Genomic DNA, 21,908 nt, shown 5'->3' on the forward strand with positions numbered 1-21,908 from the left:
GATAATTTAGGATTTCTGGTTGGCATGTACAAGTTGGACTGTTGAGTCTGTTTCTGCGCTGTCCATCTCTTCAACTCTAAGATGGATGCACAGCAAAGTGTAAAAGATTTTAGCTTTGCTGATCTATATTCTCCCATTACGAATATAAAATCTCAGTTTTCTGTCTTCACATTCCATCGTTATCTCTGTATTTTGCTGTGCTATCTGCTTCCTTTTCATTACAATTGATTTTGCTGAAAGACAATGTTTTATTGAGCAGTACAGCCAAAGATTAATATTTGTTTAGTCTTTATAAAATTCCATCCTGATCAAAGGCTCGAAGTGTAATTTTGCATCAATTGACAAACATGTTGACTGACTGACAAATGCGACTGATTCTTAATTCTGTTTCTTTTCTGAACTGTTTCTAAACAGAATGTACAGGCGAACATCAAATATGGTTGGACTAAGTTATCCTCCTTCAGTCATCGATGTATTAAAGGTATTTTTGACTTTTGACAGTCTCATTCTTTCAAGCTATTATGAGAGAAATGTCAGCCTTGTGTCAGTGATTTTGTACTGTTTGACATAAAGGCAGATCACAGAAATATGGACTGAAGTTTAAAAAAAATTCATTTCGTGCATTTAACTCTGTCCTTATGAGATTTAATTGGAACTTTCGAATGAATGCAAGTTGTGTGAATTGACCTTTGAGCCTGATGTTTGAAATGCACATTCAGTTGAAAGCAGCCAGAAGCTGGAAGCTGAACTTGTGAAATTGACTCAATATTTCAAACAGATAAATTTTATTTTCACGTGAAAGTTGATGTCAAAGTTATGCCAATTTTGACTGATTGCGCCAGTATCTAAAAAGAGTGCTGATCATAATTGTGCTTCTGAAAGCCAATGAATAAATGCAAGTTAAACTCTGAGTTTTGATCTAGATGTCAGATTATTGGCACCAAACTTGTCTAGATTTTGAGTGCTTGCATTTATTTTTGGTGAGTATCTGAAAAAAAAACCCGAAGGAGAGACGTTGCATCTTTGGTCATGTGATTAACAAAACTACAAATGTTCAAAAGTGTGGGGAGCATACTAAATGGGTCATTTTGACTGCATGGTCATGGGAAATGGTTAATAAATTGACTTGAAGGAAATAATCTCTGGGTTACTGTCGAAACCATGTGCAAATTGGCACAGAGAGGGAGACAGATAAGGAAACTAAACAAAATCAGAATTTGCTGGAAAAGCTCAGCAGGCCTGGCAGCCTCTGAGTGGGAGAAAACAGAGTAAATGTTTCGGGTCTGGTGACCCTTCCTCAGAACTGATGGTGGCTGGGAAAACAACTTCTCACCCTCCCAGCCTGATCGTTAGCAACTCCTTTGTCTGTCCAACTGTCTCTCTCTCTCTCTTTGGGCTCTATCCTATTTTTTACTCCCTACCCCACCCACTTGCCCATTTTCTGCATGTAAACTGACATTTTCCCAGCCACAGAGACAATGGGAACTGCAGATGCTGGAGAATTCCAAGATAAAATGTGAGGCTGGATGAACACAGCAGGCCAAGCAGCATCTCAGGAGCACAAAAGCTGACGTTTCGGGCCTAGACCCTTCATCAGAGAGGGGGATGGGGAGTGGGAACTGGAATAAATAGGGAGAGAGTGGGAGGCGGATCGAAGATGGAGAGTAAAGAAGATAGGTGGGGAGAGTATAGGTGGGGAAGTAGGGAGGGGATAGGTCAGTCCAGGGAAGACGGACAGGTCAAGGAGGTGGGATGAGGTTAGTAGGTAGATGGGGGTGCGGCTTGGGGTGGGAGGAAGGGAAGGGTGAGAGGAAGAACAGGTTAGGGAGGCAGAGACAGGTTGGACTGGTTTTGGGATGCAGTGGGTGGGGGGGAAGAGCTGGGCTGGTTGTGTGGTGCAGTGGGGGGAGGGGACGAACTGGGCTGGTTTAGGGATGCAGTGGGGGAAGGGGAGATTTTGAAACTGGTGAAGTCCACATTGATACCATTAGGCTGCAGGGTTCCCAGGCGGAATATGAGTTGCTGTTCCTGCAACCTTCGGGTGGCATCATTGTGGCAGTGCAGGAGGCCCATGATGGACATGTCATCTAGAGAATGGGAGGGGGAGTGGAAATGGTTTGCGACTGGGAGGTGCAGTTGTTTGTTGCGAACTGAGCGGAGGTGTTCTGCAAAGCGGTCTCCAAGCCTCCGCTTGGTTTCTCCAATGTAGAGGAAGCCACACCGGGTACAGTGGATGCAGTATACCACATTGGCAGATGTGCAGGTGAACCTCTGCTTAATGTGGAATGTCATCTTGGGGCCTGGGATAGGGGTGAGGGAGGAGGTGTGGGAGCTCCACACTGCCCTCCAACCCCACCACACCCGGCACCTTCCCCTGCAACCGCAGGAAATGCTGTAGAGGAAGCCACACCGGGTACAGTGGATGCAGTATACCACATTGGCAGATGTGCAGGTGAACCTCTGCTTAATGTGGAATGTCATCTTGGGGCCTGGGATAGGGGTGAGGGAGGAGGTGTGGGAGCTCCACACTGCCCTCCAACCCCACCACACCCGGCACCTTCCCCTGCAACCGCAGGAAATGCTACACTTGCCCCCACACCTCCTCCCTCACCCCTATCCCAGGCCCCAAGATGACATTCCACATTAAGCAGAGGTTCACCTGCACATCTGCCAATGTGGTATACTGCATCCACTGTACCCGGTGTGGCTTCCTCTACATTGGAGAAACCAAGCGGAGGCTTGGAGACCGCTTTGCAGAACACCTCCGCTCAGTTCGCAACAAACAACTGTACCTCCCAGTCGCAAACCATTTCCACTCCCCCTCCCATTCTCTAGATGACATGTCCATCATGGGCCTCCTGCAGTGCCACAATGATGCCACCCGAAGGCTGCAGGAACAGCAACTCATATTCCGCCTGGGAACCCTGCAGCCTAATGGTATCAATGTGGACTTCACCAGTTTCAAAATCTCCCCTTCCCCCACTGCATCCCTAAACCAGCCCAGTTCGTCCCCTCCCCCCACTGCACCACACAACCAGCCCAGCTCTTCCCCCCCCCACCCACTGCATCCCAAAACCAGTCCAACCTGTCTCTGCCTCCCTAACCTGTTCTTCCTCTCACCCTTCCCTTCCTCCCACCCCAAGCCGCACCCCCATCTACCTACTAACCTCATCCCACCTCCTTGACCTGTCCGTCTTCCCTGGACTGACCTATCCCCGCCCTACCTCCCCACCTATACTCTCCCCACCTATCTTCTTTACTCTCCATCTTCGATCCGCCTCCCACTCTCTCCCTATTTATTCCAGTTCCCACTCCCCATCCCCCTCTCTGATGAAGGGTCTAGGCCCGAAACGTCAGCTTTTGTGCTCCTGAGATGCTGCTTGGCCTGCTGTGTTCATCCAGCCTCACATTTTATCTTGGAATTCTCCAGCATCTGCAGTTCCCATTATCTCTGTGGCTGGGAAAATGTCAGTTTACATGCAGAAAATGGGCAAGTGGGTGGGGTAGGGAGTAAAAAATAGGATAGAGCCCAAAGAGAGAGAGAGAGACAGTTGGACAGACAAAGGAGTTGCTAACGATCAGGCTGGGAGGGTGAGAAGTTGTTAATAGAGACTGTTAGTGACTAACAACACGCTCTGCTTGCAAAAAAGACCCCAAAACTACCTATTGCCTGCCACTTTAATGAACCACCTTGCTCCCTGGTCAACATCTCTGTCTCCGGCTTGCTACAGTGTTCCAGTGAAGCCCAACGCAAGCTGGAGGAACAACACCTCATTTTCCACTTGGGATCCCTACAGCCCTCTGGACTCAATATTGAGTTCAATCATTTTAGGGCCTAAACTCCCCCATGTCCCAGCCCCCCACCCCACACACCAGGCCTTGTTATCACACAGCCTGCCCCTACACACCTCCTGTTTTTAGTCACTAACAGTCCCCATTAACAGTTATTCACCCCCCCCCCAGCCTGATCATTAGCAACTCCTTTGTCTGTCCAACTGTCTTTCTCTCTCTTTAGGCTCTATCCTATCATTTACTTCCAACCCCACCCACCTCCCTATTTTCTGCATATAAACTGATGTTTTCCCAGCCACCATCAGTTCTGAGGAAAGGTCCTCCACAGATGCTGCCAGACCTGCTGAGCATTTCCAGCAAGTTTGTTTTTGATTCTGATTTACAGCATCCGCAGTTCTTTTGGTTTTTGTTAAGGAAACTAAATACATGGCTCAAGGGCTGGTGGGGGGTTTGGTGGGGGGGAGGGGTGATGGGGGCACGGGTGGGGGAAAGGAGAGAGGGATTCCACTGCATTAATCCTAGAACTGTATGGATTTGTGTTGTTCAGATGGGCTGCAACTATGCTGGGATGTGCTCCATTTAAACTCAAGTGGGTGCAATGCCCTCGTGGAAAGTTAAGTAAGGATAGGACTATTCTAGTATGATGAGGAGGAGTTTATGCATGATGTGAAATTAACCTAAAACAGAAGTAAAACTGGTAAAAAGAGACACAGATCAGACTGAAGTAAGGGAGAACATCTGTGGTCAGTGAATAAATAACGAATAAGTATAAAACAGAAAACAACATAGATGGTTAGAAATAAACTTAGAGTAGGAAAAATAGTCTTTGCATCAATGAAACATCATGCTGAATAAAGAAACAAGAGAAGAATTGAGGGTATGTGGATCATCATGCAACAGAAAGCATGACAAGGATGAATATGAAGCATCTAGGAAAGATGGCTCAGGGCAGGTAGAAATGCAAAGGAGAATAATTCATTTTAGTTATCAAGAAACAATTCATAACTTGTTCTGAAGCCACATGTAATAAAGGGAAAGATGGGCACTGGGGATAAAATCACATTTAACAGGAGAAATATTAAATGGCAGAAATATTCAATAATTACTTTGACTCGGTATTTATCAGGAAAATTTTGTGGTTTTAAAAGATAAGATTACAAGTTAACTAACCAGATTTATAATAAAAGGAGGAAACATATTAAACAAGTGAATCTAAAACAAAGAGGATTCTATTCATGTATTTTAAAGAAAATTTTAATTAAGAAAAAAGAATCAATGGGATGAATCTTGGGTTATGTAGTTTAGGATTTGCAGTAGGGGTATGAGTGTCACTTCTGCTCAAGGGTGTGGGTAAAGTATCTCTTTCCCTTGTGATTTTGCAAATCTCAGCTTATTCCACACATTTTCGGAAATGCATGGTGAGCCCTGGGGAAGCCAGCACCTCTGCCCGTTACTTTTGGGTGAAATGCCCGCAGGTGTACTTAACCGGGCAGCCAAAAACAGGCATTCACTGACGGTGAGCCAGGAACGTCTCTTGTCCTCTCAGAGTGGATGCCTGCTATGAAACATTCTACTCCTGTCACCCTTTGCTGGTCAGCCCATCTGCCTTCCCTGGGCTGACTTGCACGCCTAACCAGACAGACCCTTAACCATAGCCAACATCCTTGAACTGTGCCCATCACATGCTAGCTGGCTCTCTCGGTTATTCCCTGGGCCTCTGCAACATTTGATGTCAGTCATGCCATTAGCATAGACAATCTCTTTTCAAAGAGGACATTCCAAAGTCCAGAAAGTGCATTGCAGTTCTTATATGCAGCCTGAAATTGAAATGATTTACTTTTCTTCCTCACTCTCCACGGGAGTCGTACCGGAAGATTGGAGGGAGGCAAATGTTGTTCCTCTTTTCAAGAAAGGGAATAGGGAAATCCCTGGAAATTACAGACCAGTCAGTCTTACGTCTGTGGTCAGCAAGGTTTTGGAAAGAATTCTGAGGGATAGGATTTATGACTATTTGGAAAAGCATAGCATGATTAAAGGGAGTCAGCATGGCTTTGTGAGGGGCAGGTCATGCCTTACAAATCTTATTGAGTTCTTTGAGGAAGTCACGAGACAGGTTGACGAGGGTCGAGCAGTGGATGCAGTGTACATGGACTTCAGCAAGGCATTTGATGAGGTTCCCCATGGCAGGCTCATTCATAAAGTCAGGAGGTATGGGATACAGGGAGATTTGGCTGTCTGGATTCAGAATTGGCTGGCTGACAGGAGGCAGAGAGTGGTTGTAGATGGTAAGTATTCTGCGTGGAGGTCAGTGCTGAGTGGTGTCCCACAGGGCTCTGTTCTTGGGCCTCTGCTCTTTGTAGTTTTTATAAATGACTTGGATGAGGATGTTGAGGGGTGGGTTAGTATGTTTGCTGATGACACAAAGGTTGGAGGTGCTGTTGATAGTATCGAAGGCTATTGCAGGCTTCAGCAAGACATTGACAGAATGCTGGGTTGAGAAATAGCAGATGGAGCTGGGCTGAGAAATAGCAGATGGAGTTCAACCTGGAAAAATGCCAAGTGATGCATTTTGAAAGGTCGAACTTAAATGCTGAATATAGGATTAAAGGCAGGATTCTCGGCAGTGTGGAGGAACAGCGGGATCTTGGTGGTCAAGTGCATAGTTCCCTCAAAGTTGCCACCCAGTTGGATAAGGTTGTTAAGAAAGCATGTGGTGTTTTGGCTTTCATTAACAGGGGGATCAAGTTTAAGAGCCGCGAGGTTATGCTGCAGCTCTACAAAACCCTGGTGAGACCACACTTGGAATATTGTATCCAGTTCTGGTCGCCCTATTATAGGAAAGATGTGGAGGCTTTGGAGAGGGTGCAAAGGAGGTTTACCAGGATGCTGCCTGGACCGCAGGGCTTGTCTTATGAGGAGAGGTTGACTGATCTCCGACTTTTCTCTCTGGAGAGAAGGAGGAAGAAAGGTGACCTGATCGAGGTGTACAAGGTAATGAGAGGCATGGATAGAGTCGATAGCCAGAGACTTTTCCCCAGGGCAGGATTGACTGCCACGAGGGGTCATAGTTTTTAGGTGTTAGGAGGAAGGTATATAGGAGACGTCGAAGGGAGGTTCTTCACCCAGAAAGTTGTGAGCGCATGGAATACTTTGCCAGTGGTAGTCATGGAAGCTGAGTCATTAGTGACATTTAAGCGACTGCTGGACATTCACATGGACAGCAGTGAATTGAGGGGAATGTAGGTTAGCTTATTTTATTTTTGGATTAGGAATATTCTACGGCACAACATTGTGGGCCGAACGGCCTGTCCTGTGCTGTAGTTTTCTATGTTCTATGTTCTATGTTTACTTAGGGAGAACTTAATTCAGAAGATGCAAATAATCTTCCTGATACATGCTCTTGAGAAGCTTAACCTAACTTCAAAGGTCATAGAATCCCTACAGTATGGAAACAGGCCCTTCGGCCCAACAAGTCCACACTGACCATCTCACCCAGACCCATTCCCCGATAACCCACCTAATCTACTCCTCCCTGAACACCACTGACAATTTAACATGGCCGATCCACCTAACCTGCACATCTTTGGACTGTGCGAGGGAATCAGAGCACCCGGAGGAAACCCACACAGACACAGGGAGAATGTGCAAACTCTACACAGACAGTCGCCTGAGGGTGGAATCGAACCTGGGTGCCTGGCGCAGTGAGGCAGCGGTGCTACCCACTGAGCCACCTTGCCACCCTTGATTTTGGTATGTATTTTTTCCCAAACAACCTGTTCAGAAATGTTATGAGACACATCTGGAGCAGATTGGACTTGAACCTGGGTCTCCTGATTCAGAGGTTCCAAGACTTAATTGCAGACTGTCATCCTAACATCGAGATCAAATTTTTTGCCCATTAATACAGTTTAGTTCACCAGCCACTTTCCAGTTCAAGACTCCATCCATCATTACATTTATTTAAAAGTTCATTAGGAACATCAGATATCTGGTGGATAGCTAAAGTTGTTCATTGATATACCTTTAGTAAGGGACTGAATGCATGGTGAGGAACTACTAAACCACCATGTGAAAATCAGTGGTAGGACTGGCAATGAGATCCTAAGCAAAGGTGAAAAATGGAAAATGTGTTAACGAATGATAGAAGACAGTCAGTCATAGGAAGCATCCTCTTGTACTTTGTTTTGCAGAATGTAGATAAATGGACCTTCAATGTTTTTGCACTGAATGAAGCCAGTGGAGAACATGCACTCAAATTCATTGTCTATGATCTATTCACCAGATATGACCTCATCAGTCGTTTCAAGGTTAGTGGTTGACTTTTCAGTCTGTTTGAATATGCAATCAATTTCACACATGACTAAATGTTTTAAATGCCCACGATTTTGAAACCCAATTCATCCATTGCTGCATTTGAAAATATGCATAATACCATATAAATATTGTGGTATTGCAGGCAGGATATCAAGGCTGAGTGCAGTCTTCAAATGAAATGAGGGTGGAAAGCAGCAGATAGCTGGATAAAGCTGTGCAGACATAATTCACTCTCCATTTTAAAAGCATGCAGAGTGAATCTCCACTGAGTTCTCCTGATCATCAGCCATGACTTCAGTGAATGTTTAGAAAAAGTCTCTGGAGATAAGGCATAATTAATATTCATGCTGCAACTCTGTGGTTTTTATGAGCTAGTACTGACGCTATCTTTTTTTCTAATTTATTGGTACATCGGTTGCGAACATCATTGCTAAGGCCATCGTTTATTGCACAACCCTAATGGCTGTTTAAAAACCGCTGTCTTGAAGCACTGTCGTCGATGTGTTGTGTGTGCTCCCTCAGTGCTGTTAAACTGAAAGTAATGAGGAAGCACTAGCGATTGATCTGTTCCAGGAAGTAGTATTACAATACTGTCCTTGCCGTAGCTAATAGAGGTACTATATTTGGAAGGGACTGCCAAAGAAACCTTAGCAGCTTACTGCTGTGCATCTTGTAGATAGCTCATGCTGCAGGCGTGTTGCGAAGGTAATGGAGGGAATGAACATTTCAGGTGATGAATAGGCTATCATCGAGCAGGCTGTGTTGCCTTGGATGTTTTGAACACACTGTAGGTAATCTAATCTTGCATTTTCTTGGAGATGTGTTCATCCAAACAAGTAGAAGTTATTCCTTCAAGTCTTAAATGGTGCCTTGTGGATAATGAAAAGAGTTTGGAGAATCCAGGTGTGTGGTAATGGATACATGATATTCAGTCTCTGCCCAGCTGTTGTGGACATTATATTTATGTGGCTGCTTAGGTATGCTTCTCGGTCACTGGTGGTCCCCCCCGCCCCCCCACCCCGGTTATTGATGGTGTTGTTGCTGCTCAATATCAAAGAGAAATGTCATGGTTCAAGGAAGCGTAGATGATCATTTCCTAGCATTCGTGTGGCACAAATATTATGTGCTGCTTCTCATCCCGAGCGTAATCTTGTCCACATCTTGCCATATTTGTCTGTTTCTGTATTTGAGGAATGGTGAATGGTGCTGATGCTTCTGCAATTTTCAGCAAACATCCCCATTTCTGATCTAATGATGGAAGGATAGTAAGTGGTGAAACAAGGCATTTCTGGTGGGTTTTTGAAAATATCAGATCCACAAAACTGCCTGAATGTCATTAGCAGATGTTCCTGTTGGCAGGTTTGAACTAATAGCTGAGAGAGTGCTATAGGATACAAGTCTGCTCCAAAAATGGTACATGAGGTCCCGGGAGTTTTTTTAGGGCATTTTGGATGCTGTGGAGAGGCACCTTTAAAGTGTAGTACCTCATCATAGAATACCAATATCTTTGCTGATGAAGGGTCTAGGCCTGAAACGTCAGCTTTTGTGCTTCTAGATGCTGCTTGACCTGCTGTGTCCATCCAGCTCCACACTTCGTTATCACTCTTCATTTAAAGTTCTTTGAATTTAAAGTGCAATCTAAATAGCAGTGTGAATTTTCATTATGCCTTAAAGTAGGCACAATTCTGGTAAAATTCTGTGCTGATACACCAGAGACGAGACAACCTTAAACCTCATTAAAATAAATGTAAGAAACTAAAACCAGGAGTGATGCAACACAGGCTGTTGACTCACTATTGTCCATTTTATTAGGCTTTGCAGCTAAGGAAGGATTCGAAGGAGTTGGAGTTGGTGCAAAAAAGATTTGTGAGAATGATTTCAGCGATGAGGAATGTTATGATGTAGATAGATTGGATTTTATGCAGATAAATTGAAAAAGTTATGATTGATTTCTTAGAATAAAAAAAGGCTGAGAGATAATTAAATATAGGTATTTTGAGGGCGGGTGATGGTTCATAATAAATCAGTGACCTGTGTTACATTGCACTTCTTATTCACTCAATAGCTGTGGCCCACCTCCCCTCCCCTCAATCTGCTAACTCTTCCTGCCCTCTGCTCTTTCCGCTCACTTCCTGGAGACCCTGGACCACCCTTCCTCCTCATACATCACCGCTGACTACTCTTTCATCCCCATGTTTCATTGCCACAATGAGGTTGTAAGGTCCAGTACTGAAAGCAGAGCCCTCACTCCACGTGAGAGGAGGATTCTCACAATATCCAGAGAAGGTGTGCCCACTCCTGGGGAATTGGGTGACCTCAACCAATCTTCATTGTGCAGCGCTGCATTCCCCCCCCCCCCGCCATTAACACCAATAGTAACGCATTCTTAATCTATGCAGCCTTTATCCCCTTTAGACAACTAATACCCAGATGGTATCCGACAAACCACCAGAAGAGACCGGTGCTGGAGATCCTCAGCCACACCTTCACCTCTGAGGATCAAACAATTGAAACCTCAGATGAAGCACCAACAAAGGTTTTTGCCTGGACTCTTCACCAGGCTAGAGATTTTCATCTCACGGCAGGATTCTGTCTCAGCAGCACACTTTGGTGGGCATACAACTGACACGCTTGTGCAATGAAGAAATGTCCAAGGTCGCTGACTCCCAGTAAGACAAAGCACTTACTCAGCCCCAAAGTTTTGGCCATTAATGATTTTGTCAAAATGGACAGACAGGCACAAAACAGTAGGCAGGCTGGCCAGAAGTACTCAGTCAGCTGGGGTGAAGGATGGAGGAGTGCACCAACATTACCTGCACTGTGCTGGCTCTAGCTACTCTATAAAGAGCCAGGACAGCACCCTTGGTCTGCTGGATCATGTTCACTCCAGCCTTAGATCCCTCAACATCAATGACAGGTTAATCGCGGACAGGCGACCTTCACCGTACTCTAGGTGTCTCTTTCACTCAGGTAGACAGTTTGTTGCAGACACCCATAGTGAGGAGAAATCACACATGAACCTTGAAGCTGCTTTTCAGGACACTCCAGTGATGACCCCCTTTCCCTGTGATCACAAAGCCTCAAGAATTTCCAGTCAAGGAGGGCATTGTCAGCACCCCTCGGTCCTCTGGCCCCAAAAGCACCCAGGACAACTGCACAAATCTTCCAGGCCAAAAGAGACAACATTGAGCAGGCTCCCCTCCAACCCAGTGACAAAATTTGGGATTGTGCTTCGACATAACGGGAGGCAGTGGATGAAATCCTTACTTAGTGTATATAGGTAGCACTAGTGAATCATCATTGTAAATAATCTTTCACTTCTTAAAATATGTCTTTTTTTGCTTTGCTAAATATCTGCTCTGGTGTATTTTTTCCTTGGGACCTGATTATATTGGACCCATGAGGCGGATGAGTCATCCCAACAGTGAAGGAAGGTATAATGAGTAAGATTTGTCAATTTCTCTTAAGCACTCAATTCCTGACTACATATTGCATCTGGCTTCCTCGAACCATGACATTGATGACCTAAAAACATTGCACTTTAGTGTGAACAAAGCTGAGACTAATGTCAGTGTGCAGGGACTGTACTAGGGGCTGAGCTGCGCACACTCTTGCGATAGGGTTAGGGTTAACCCTATTGCAAACCACTCTCACACCACCCTGGTGCCTACAGCACCCTGTGAGCAAGAGTACAGAATCAGTGATGATTCTACACCTCTCTGCAGGGAATGGTTCAGTCAGTCTATCAGATGTTCAAGGCAGTGCACTGTCCTTCAAGGCTTGGAGATGTAGAATAGACATGTCCATCTCTTTCATTTTGCAACTTTTCGTAGCAGACCAATGCAGTATATGTTGTCGCTCAGTTTCAGCAATGTTCTAGAGGATAGTCAAGTATTTCAAGATAACTTAGCAATCTATGCATGCACTGAAACATGAGGGGTCAAAGGAGATCCTTCAGAATTCCTTTCAACCTACTTGCTATCATGAGAGATCTCTCTCTATGACACTCTTGAAGGTAGCCTGAAGAGTTAGCTAAGCTAAGCTTCATGTGATGTCAGTGCGTTACCTTACTTTTACTTTTTACATATCCTTTTGACCATAACGTAAAGTGTAAATACTTGAAAGTGGGATTACCCAAAGATATCAAGAGGATGGATAAGAAAACCTCCAATGAATAACACTAATATGTAAGGGCTGCAAAAACAATAAAAGGCCACATGTCCTTGGCATGAAGCAGGAGCTGCTTACCACATAACCTGTGGAATATTAAACAATGATACAAAGTTCAAATCCAGCTCATTCTTCCTGGATAGAGATAATGGGAACTGAAGATGCTGGAGAATCTGAGATAACAAGGTGTAGAGCTGGATGAACACAGCAGGCCAAGCAGCTTCAGAAGAGCAGGAAGGCTGACGTTTTGGGCCTAGCTGTTCTTCAGAAGCGTGAGTTTTCCTGCTCCTCTGATGCTACCTGGCCTGCTGTGTTCATCCAGCTCTACACCTTGTTATCTCTCAGTCTTCCTGGAAGTGGGTTTCAATCCGTTTTTTTCCGCCTCCCCATTGTTGCTAATGTGTAATTCAGCTATGCTGCCTTAAGTGATCCTCCCAGTCAATATCCTCATCCTCATCCTCATCTTCACCCCCAGGAGTTTAAAGTTGATTCTCATTTCAGCTACATCGAGGACTTTGTTACCTTTGGTTGTGAACAAAACAGTATGCCACATTGTTGCAGTATACCATTTCTGTGCTGCCAGAATGCTCTGGAAATCATAACCTCATCTTTAAGAGGCCTGTAGTCAGTTCCATGATATAGCCCCAGTGTAAATGTGAGCAGTGTCATAATTGTGTTATTTGTCAGTTTGAGACTTTTGAAAAAATGCCATGCAGCATGCTTGGAGGGGATACTCCTTGTTTCCAAACGACTGTCCATGTATGACCAGAGGACCTTGGAAGGAGCTGGGACCTGTAAATTCCCTCATAAGCAAGAGCCATCAGTGTTCATGCATAATTTGCCCACTTTCCATGCATGTCAGCCATTTCTTGTCTTTAATTGTAATTTGACTTTTGATCTGATCTGATGATGGAGCAGGAGCCTTTTCTTTTGACACACTCTGGTATTAGAGCCGTCTCAAAGCATCCTATAGATGTAGCCTATCGTGCCCTATACCTGAGAAATCCAGTGTTGGTGAAGAACACCACAGCATGAGCTGCCTGACTCTCCTTGTCGTAAGGGAAGGGTATGCTGAGCGGAGAAAATGGCATCAGTTACAACCTGGATGCATTTATGTTCAGGGAATGGGAGATCCCACAAAGTCTTTGGAATGATCTGATAGCATAAAGATTCAGAGCAGCTATAACCTTGATGGCCACTTCAATCTAGTCTTTGCGTACAGGGTCCAGTTTGGGAGTGATGGTCTGAGACACCCTTTCGCAGTGACTGTACCATCTTCCAAAAAATTGAAGGAATTGACAGCAAAGCCTGTACATCTGGGATCTCATCTGTGCCCACCTCATCCCTGGTTGATCTTCACCTGTTGCATCTCCCTGAGAGGTTACGCAGTAGCTACTGGAGGTGACTTGTTCCTGGTGAAGTTATAGTTGCTGCCTCCTTCTAAATGGTCTTCAGATTTGAAGCAAGACCACAAAGACCCCAGGCAGTGTGTTATCTATGGAAGCTGCACGAGTGAATAATCTGTGGTCAGCCAGATAGTTAACGCTATTTAATTTAAGGAACTCTTCAGCCCTCACATCCATTGCAATAAAGTCTCATGTTGTACCCTCGCAAGGTATGGCAACAGCAGCTCCCCAAGGAAGTTAGTGTCGTGCCTCCATAAGGAGCTCTGAAGTAGTCATCTTATCCAAATCTACGTTACATGACCAAACGTTTCAAACGATATGAAAGGGGTAGAATTCTGCCAGAAAGCAAATATGATAGACCACCCCCACCCACCCACCCCATCCCCGCTAAAAGAAATGATTCCATTCAACATTGCAGACAATGTCCTTGCATATTTACAGTTCAGAGCGTGAATGTGGGGCATCTGCGGAAATTGGTGAGATGGAAAGCGAAATACAGCTTTTAGGATAACAAAGTGTGGAGCTGGATGAACACAGCAGGCAAAGCAGCATCTCAGGAGCACAAAAGCTGACGTTTCGGGCCTAGACCCTCTATCAGAGACATCTCTGATGAAGGGTCTAGGCCCGAAACGTCAGCTTTTGTGCTCCTGAGATGCTGCTTGGCCTGCTGTGTTCATCCAGCTCCACACTTTGTTATCTCGGATTCTCCAGCGTCTGCAGTTCCCATTATCTCTGATCACAGCTTTTAGGCACCTTTTTCTGATCACACTTGCTTAATTGACATGACAGGGGAGTGAACAGAATGCACAATGTAATGGCTATGTTTAATTGAGGCCATTATTCTTATTGTGTGCTCTTGGACAAGGTAAAGACTTGCTGATGAAGTCTAATTTGAAGCCAGATGGATGACATAATTGAAACAATGGAAGCATGGTTACTCCAATTATACAAGTTTTTGTCTGAACGTGGAAGGAAAATGTAACATACTCCACCCACTTTCCAAATGTCAGCAATTTCTTGTAATTAATTGTAATTTGACTTTTGATCTGACATGGCAAAGTTCCAGCTTTATTTCAGTGAGAATAATTTGCAAGCTTTATTTGTGATGCATGAGCTCCCTCCATCCTGCATATGTAGACAATTGGGAGAGGGTTTAAACTAGTGTGGCGGGGGTTGGGAACCTGAGCTGTATACCAGAGGTGAGCGTTGATGCAGGTGAGGCAGTAGCAAGAGGTAGACCAGCTAGTGGGAAGGATTTTCCTGGGAAGGAACCAAGGGATCGGTTAAAGTGTGTTTGCTTTAACACAAGGAGTATCAGGAATAAAAGTGATGAACTTAGAGCATGGATCAGTACCTGGTGCTATGATGTTGTGGCCATAACAGAGACATGGGTTTCTCATGGGCAGGAATGGTTGCTGGATCTTCCAGGGTTTAGAGCATTTAAAAAGAATAGGGAGGGGGGAAAAAGAGGAGGGGGTGTAGCACTACTAATCAGAGAGGGTATCACAGCTACAGAAGCTTCCATTGTCGAGGAAGATCTGCCTACTGAGTCAGTATGGGTGGAAATTAGGAACAGCAAGGGAGTAGTCACCTCGTTAGGGGTTTACTACAGGCCCCCCAATAGCAGCAGGGAGATTGTAGAAAGCATAGGTCGACAGATTTTGGAAAAGTGTGGACGTAGTAGGGTTGTTGTAATGGGCGACTTTAACTTTCCCAATATTGATTGGAACCTCCTTCGAGCAGAAGATTTGAATGGAGCTGTTTTTGTAAGGTGTGTTCAGGAGGGTTTCCTAACGCAGTACGTTGACAGGCCGACGAGGGGAGAAGCCATTCTAGACTTGGTGCTCGGAAACGAGCCGGGGCAGGTATCAGATCTTGTGGTGGGAGAGCATTTTGGTGATAGTGACCATAACTGCCTCACATTCTACATAGCTATGGAGAAGGAGAGGATGAGGCAAAATGGGAGGATATTTAATTGGGGAAGAGGAAACTATGACGCGATTAGACATGAGTTAGGAAGCATGGACTGGGAGCAATTGTTCCATGGTTAGGGCACAATAGACATATGGAGACTGTTTAAGGAACAGTTGTTGCGAGTGGTGAATAAATATGTCTCTCTGAGACAGGCAAGAAGGGGTAAGATAAAGGAACCTTGGATGACGAAAGTGGTGGAGCTTCTCATCAAAAGGAAGAAGGTAGCTTACATAAGGTGGAGGAAGCTAGGGTCAAGCTCAGCTCTAGAGGATTACAGGCAGGTGAGGAAAGAGCTCAAAAATGGTCTGAGGAGAGCCAGGAGGGGGCACGAGAAAGGCTTGGCAGAACGGATTAGGGAGAACATAAAGGCATTTTACTCTTATGTGAGGAATAAGAGAATGGTCAAAGAAAGAGTAGGGCCGATCAGGGATAGTATAGGGAACTTGTGTGTGGAGCCTGAGGAGGTAGGGGAAGCCCTAAATAAGTTTTTTGCTTCTGTCTTTACGAAAGAAACGAACTTTGTAGTGAATGAAACCTTTGAAGAGCAGGTGTGCATGCTGGAATGGATAGAGATAGAGGAAGCGGATGTGCTGAAAATTTTGTCAAACATTAAGATTGACAAGTCGCCAGGCCTGGACCAAATTTGTCCTCAGCTGCTTTGGGAAATGAGAAATGCAATTGCTTCGCCACTTGCGAAGATCTTTGCATCCTCGCTCTCCACTGGAGTCGTACCTGAGGACTGGAGACAGGCAAATGTAATTCCTCTCTTAAAGAAAGGAAATAGGGAAATCCCCGGCAATTACAGACCAGTAAGTCTCACGTCTGTTGTCTGCAAGGTGTTAGAAAGGATTCTGAGGGATAGGATTTATGACCATCTGGAAGAGCATGGCTTGATTAAATGCAGTCAACACGGCTTTGTGAGGGGCCGGTCATGCCTCACAAACCTGATCGAGTTCTTTGAGGATGTGACTAGAAAAGCTGATGAGGGTCGAGCTGTGGATGTGGTGTATATGGACTTCAGCAAGGCATTTGATACGGTTCCCCAGGGTAGGCACATTCAGAAGGTCAGGAGGAATGGGATACAGGGGAACTTAGCTGCCTGGATACAGAATTGGCTGGCTAACAGAGGACAGCGAGTGGTAGTAGAAGGAAAATATTCTGCCTGGAAGTCAGTGGTGAGTGGTGTTCTACAGGGCTCTGTCCTTGGGCCTCCACTGTTTGTAATTTTTATTAATGACTTGGATGAGGGGATTGAAGGATGGGTCAGCAAGTTTGCAGGCGACACAAAGGTCGGAGGTGTCGTTGACAGTATAGAGGGCTGTTGTAGGCTGCAGCGGGACATTGACAGGATGCAGAGATGGGCTGAGAGGTGGCAGATGGAGTTCAACCTGGTTAAATGCGAGGTGATGCATTTTGGAAGGTCAAATTTGAAAGCTGAGTACAGGATTGAGGATAGGATTCTTGGCAGTGTGGAGGAACAGAGGGATCTTGGCGTGCAGATACATAGATCCCTTAAAATGGCCACCCAAGTGGACAGGGTTGTTAAGAAAGCATATGGTGTTTTGGCTTTCATTAACAGGGGGATTGAGTTTAAGAGTCGTGAGATCTTGTTGCAGCTCTATAAAACTTTGGTTAGACCGCACTTGGAATACTGCGTCCAGTTCTGGTCGCCCTATTATAGGAAAGATGTGGATGCTTTGGAGAGGGTTCAGAGGAGGTTTACCAGGATGCTGCCTGGACTGGAGGACTTATTTTATGAAGAGAGGTTGACTGAGCTCGGACTCTTTTCATTGGAGAAAAGGAGGAGGAGAGGGGACCTAATTGAGGTATACAAGATAATGAGAGGCATAGATAGAGTTGATAGCCAGAGACTATTTCCCAGGGCAGAAAGGCTAACACGAGGGGTCATAGTTATAAGCTGGTTGGAGGAAAGTATAGAGGGGATGTCAGAGGCGGGTTCTTTACACAGAGAGTTGTGAGAGCATGGAATGCATTGCCAGCAGCAGTTGTGGAAGCAAGGTCATTGGGGTCATTCAAGAGACTGCTGGACATGCATATGGTCACAGAAATTTGAGGGTGCATACATGAGGATCAATGGTCGGCACCATATCGTGGGCTGAAGGGCCTGTTCTGTGCTGTACTGTTCTATGTTCTATGTTCTATCTTTTGTGTTGCTGACCCTCTAGCTCCAATTACCTTTCAGCATCTTCCTGGTTTTGGTTGAGCTCCTTAACAGGCTATTCATCTCTCCACTTTAACCCAGGGCCCATGAGTTTGGAAATTCCGTTCTACTGTTGCCACTGCACCATCCCATGCAAAGACTGCAGTTACCATGACCTGTTTGAAATCCCTATCCATCCTGGTCCCTCCTATACATGATGAAGTCATGCTCTACTATCTGTATCACACTCTGTCACTGTCACCATCCCCTCAGAGAGCTCATCCCGGACTTGAATTTCCCACTTTCTCCAGATCTCTGTGGTTCACCCTGCTCCAGTAAGCCTCCTGATCACCCAGGAATGACCATTATTTATCGCGTGGACTGACTTGACTGACCAGCTCAACTGACTATGGCCTGGTTCCTGACTGATGTCTCCATGACACACCATCGCTGAATTGCCTGAAATCTCTGGACTGGTTGCAGTTGATTTTCAGGACTGACTGTGCCTGTCTCAAGACTGCAAGTGCAGCCATCGGTTACCCCATAATATCTGACTCACTGTGGGCACCTCTTTGACCTGTTGACTGCTGTGGCATTACCCCGTGGCTAACTGTATTCTCTCTTTATTCTGTGAAGCGTCACTGATTTCCTCCCGGTATGATGTTGACATAACTGTGTCACACAGGGCCATGCCTATCCTTTTGATTTTCCAATGCTCCGCACTGCATGCTATACGAGGAAAGAGCTAAATAATTTCTGCCAATATCTTATATGTATACCTCTGTGTTCCATGAACTTTAGAAACTCACAAGGTTTGCCAACAACAACATATGTGCTACCTCTCGATGTCCAAGGATAACAATTGACTTAAAAATAATTAGTGTTGGAAACAGCATCTGTTAGAAAAAAAATACTGCTCTGGCCTTTGTTAGATAGATGGAAGATCAACATGTTTGAGCGTTTAAGCCACTGAGAGTGGGTGATAGAGGGCAGATTGTAGGTCAGAGGATTGGGGAAATTAACAAGGTTCCATGATGGAAAGAACAAGAACAGTGATAATGGGTGTAATAAAAAAAAAGTGGCCAGATAAGGCGCAGTTAATAGCAGTCATCTAACTGTCACTGAAAGGAGTAAATAAATGAACAAACCAGCATTAAAGAAAAGAAAGGAGGGACAGAGAAAACGCCTAGATGAGGTAGAAGTTATGATCCAAAGCTGTTGAACTCAAATATTGAATCCAGTGACTGTCAAATGCTGTTCCTCATACTTCCATTGAACTTCACTGGAACACTGCTGATGAGCGTGGACAGAGCGGTCAGAGTCTATGGTGAGAACAGTATTATTCTGAAGTTTATTTTGTTTCCCTGGTATTCATCCAAATATGATCAGATTTATTAAAACCAGTGTCAGAGTTTGCTGTGGTGAAACTTAGGTTTCTAATTTTTTTGTGTATTTCTTACAGAATTGGACTAATTTCTTTGTTGGCCGTATGTGACAAATAAAGCCTCAGTTGAATAAAGACTTAGTCCTGAAACGTATATCTCTTAATGTTCAGACTTTTTCCTTTTCTCTCAGCTGCCATGCAGCAAGTGTTGAGCAGAACATATGGGAGACTGTAAGCCATTGAGGCAATTTAATTTCCCACATTCCACCTTGATATATTTTATTACTGATACCAGACGAGTGTCTCAGATATAATTACAGTGCAAACTTTCTTTCTTTTATATTTTTCTTCGTTTCAGATCCCTATTTCCTCCCTTGTGTCATTCATTGAAGCTCTAGAAGTTGGATACATGAAACATAAAAACCCCTATCATAATCTACTACATGCAGCAGATGTTACACAGACAGTCCATTACTTTATCCTGAGAACTGGTATTGTGGTAAGTACTGTGGCATAATCGTATGTAAACTTGCTTTTGTGCATTTAAAGCATGAAAGCAAAACCCAATGAAGCACTTTGCTTTTTTAAAATTTAAAATATAGCAGAACAAAAGTAGGATAACCCGAGAAGGCTAGGCTATGAGACTTCTCTTCATTCAATGTGCTATACTGCCATATTGCACTGGTGACTGAATGAGGGATGTCAGTGCAACGATTGCTCATAATTGCATCAATCGAAATGCTTATTGTTAACTGGTCCCTGCTTATATATTTATTCCACAGGGTACATCCCTCAATCCTGAGCTGTCAAAGCTGTGCTGTGGAGAATTGCAGCACAGATAATCAGATCTACAATCTCACTGACTCATTCAAACTATAAACTGAGAGATTGGCAAATTGAACGCTTTAACCTTGTTTCTTGGCACGGTCAATTTCTTGTTTTATTCATTACTAATAGAATTCACGATTTGCTTCTTGCAATTTGATAAGCTTGTTAGTTATGCTATCCTGAAATGATGTGTGGGCTATGCCTTGTAGATTTGATTTTATGCCTGGTGGAAAGGGTCTTTTTCCTTCTGGTAGATTTTGTGATTAAATAGTGAAATATAAAAATAGTCCTACTGGTAGAGAATCTCAAATCAGCTTTTCACAATCCTGAATCACCCCCCAAAAAAACTGGGTGCTGCTCAACATGTATAACATTTATATAACTTATTCTGTGAAGCAAGCTTTGGGAGAACAGGGGCACAGTGGTAATGTCATGAAATAAGCAATCACTGGACATGGGTTTGAATCCCACCACGGCAGATAGTCAAATTTGATTTCAAAAGAAATCTGGAATTAAAAAGCTTGCTTCATTGTGACCATGTAATCATTGCTGATTTTCATTAAAAAGAACCAGGTTGGTTAACTATTGTCCTTTGGAGAAGGGAATCCTCTGTCCATACTCTGTCACTAACAATATTAAGAAGAAATGTTAAGCTTTAAGATATTGTGTCTTAATGCATGGGGTATTTGCAATAAACTCATTGAATTAGCCATTTAATACGCACAGAGGAACATAATATAGTTTGGATTATAGAGATGAGGCCCTAGGGTGACCAGGGATGGGAACTGAATATCTTGGGGTGTTCAGTTCATAGGAAGGACATACTAAAGGAACAAGAAGTGGGGTAGCATTGCTGGTTTAATGCAACTGTGAGAAAAGGCATCAGCTTAGTTAAGTATGATTCGTGCTTGGAAGCACTGAGGGTGGAAAATGTTAGTGGATGCTGTATATAGACCACAAAGCTGTAGTGATAATGTTGAGCAAGATTTTAAACATAAAATTAGAGTGGCATGCAATAAAAATATACCTGTAATTATGGGCAACCATAATCAGCATATAGGTTGGGCAAATCCAATCAGGAATTGATTGAAAGTGCATGATTTAAATACAAACCAGGTGCCTATTTCTGGATACACATGTTGAGTAATGGGTAACCCAAAATCCAGGACAGTTCGAAATCTGTGCTGGTTGTGTGTATGTCATACTTCTCAATTAGTGGTAATTGTTCAAAAATGGAGAATTACTGGTACCTTTTTGAAGGTTAAGTTATCACAAGCACCATAAAATAAAATACTCCAAACCATACCTCATGGCTGCATTTTCTCTGCTTGTCTCAATTACGTGTAATGCAGAGAGATGAAATGCATTGCTCTTTCCCAATTCTGTACTTGTGCAACGCAGCAGCTTCCTCTACGGATTTGATGGTGTATGACTGACTGCAAATGCAAATCTGTATTAAAATTTCATTGTGTAGTTTTGTCTACAAATCAGGGAGAAAATGCCCCCATAAATACCTCCATACTTGATGCTACTACTTCCTGAGATAATGTTTATTCACTTCTGGTCTGAAATTGATAGGTTGATATTGCAACGAGAGATTTTCTGTGGCTTCAGAATGGCGTGGATAAGATAGCGTTCAGTCACCTGCTGCCCATTTTCTCCTGTTACTGCTAATGGTTGATTAGGATTCCACCTTCAGATGCTTCACGTTGTTTGGTTGGCATCTGACCAAACAACAACTTCATCAGAATATGTGGAATACGCAGAGAGACCTGCAAAATCACAGTAACACTTCAGCAATTCTGTGCTTATGTGTGTATAGTTATGTGCGTGACTCTGTGTACTTGTTTCTGCATACATGCATACATGTTTGTCTGCT

At 44.1% G+C, this 21,908-nt stretch overlaps 1 protein-coding gene across 4 annotated transcripts in view; it reads left to right on the forward strand.

The window, feature by feature from the left end:
• The window catches only part of LOC125451703 (dual specificity calcium/calmodulin-dependent 3',5'-cyclic nucleotide phosphodiesterase 1A-like), a 793,424-nt gene that overhangs the window by 634,547 nt on the left and 136,969 nt on the right, over positions 1–21,908 (forward strand). For all 4 annotated transcript variants that reach the window (XM_059645774.1, XM_059645776.1, XM_059645775.1 and 1 more), the window contains 3 exons: positions 415–481; positions 7,983–8,099; positions 19,560–19,700. In XM_059645774.1, coding sequence (XP_059501757.1) covers positions 415–481; positions 7,983–8,099; positions 19,560–19,700 — 325 coding nt within the window. The remainder of the gene's footprint in view (positions 1–414; positions 482–7,982; positions 8,100–19,559; positions 19,701–21,908) is intronic.

The sequence above is a fragment of the Stegostoma tigrinum genome, chromosome 5 (genome assembly GCF_030684315.1).
Source record: "Stegostoma tigrinum isolate sSteTig4 chromosome 5, sSteTig4.hap1, whole genome shotgun sequence".
Taxonomy (NCBI): Eukaryota; Metazoa; Chordata; class Chondrichthyes; order Orectolobiformes; family Stegostomatidae; genus Stegostoma; species Stegostoma tigrinum.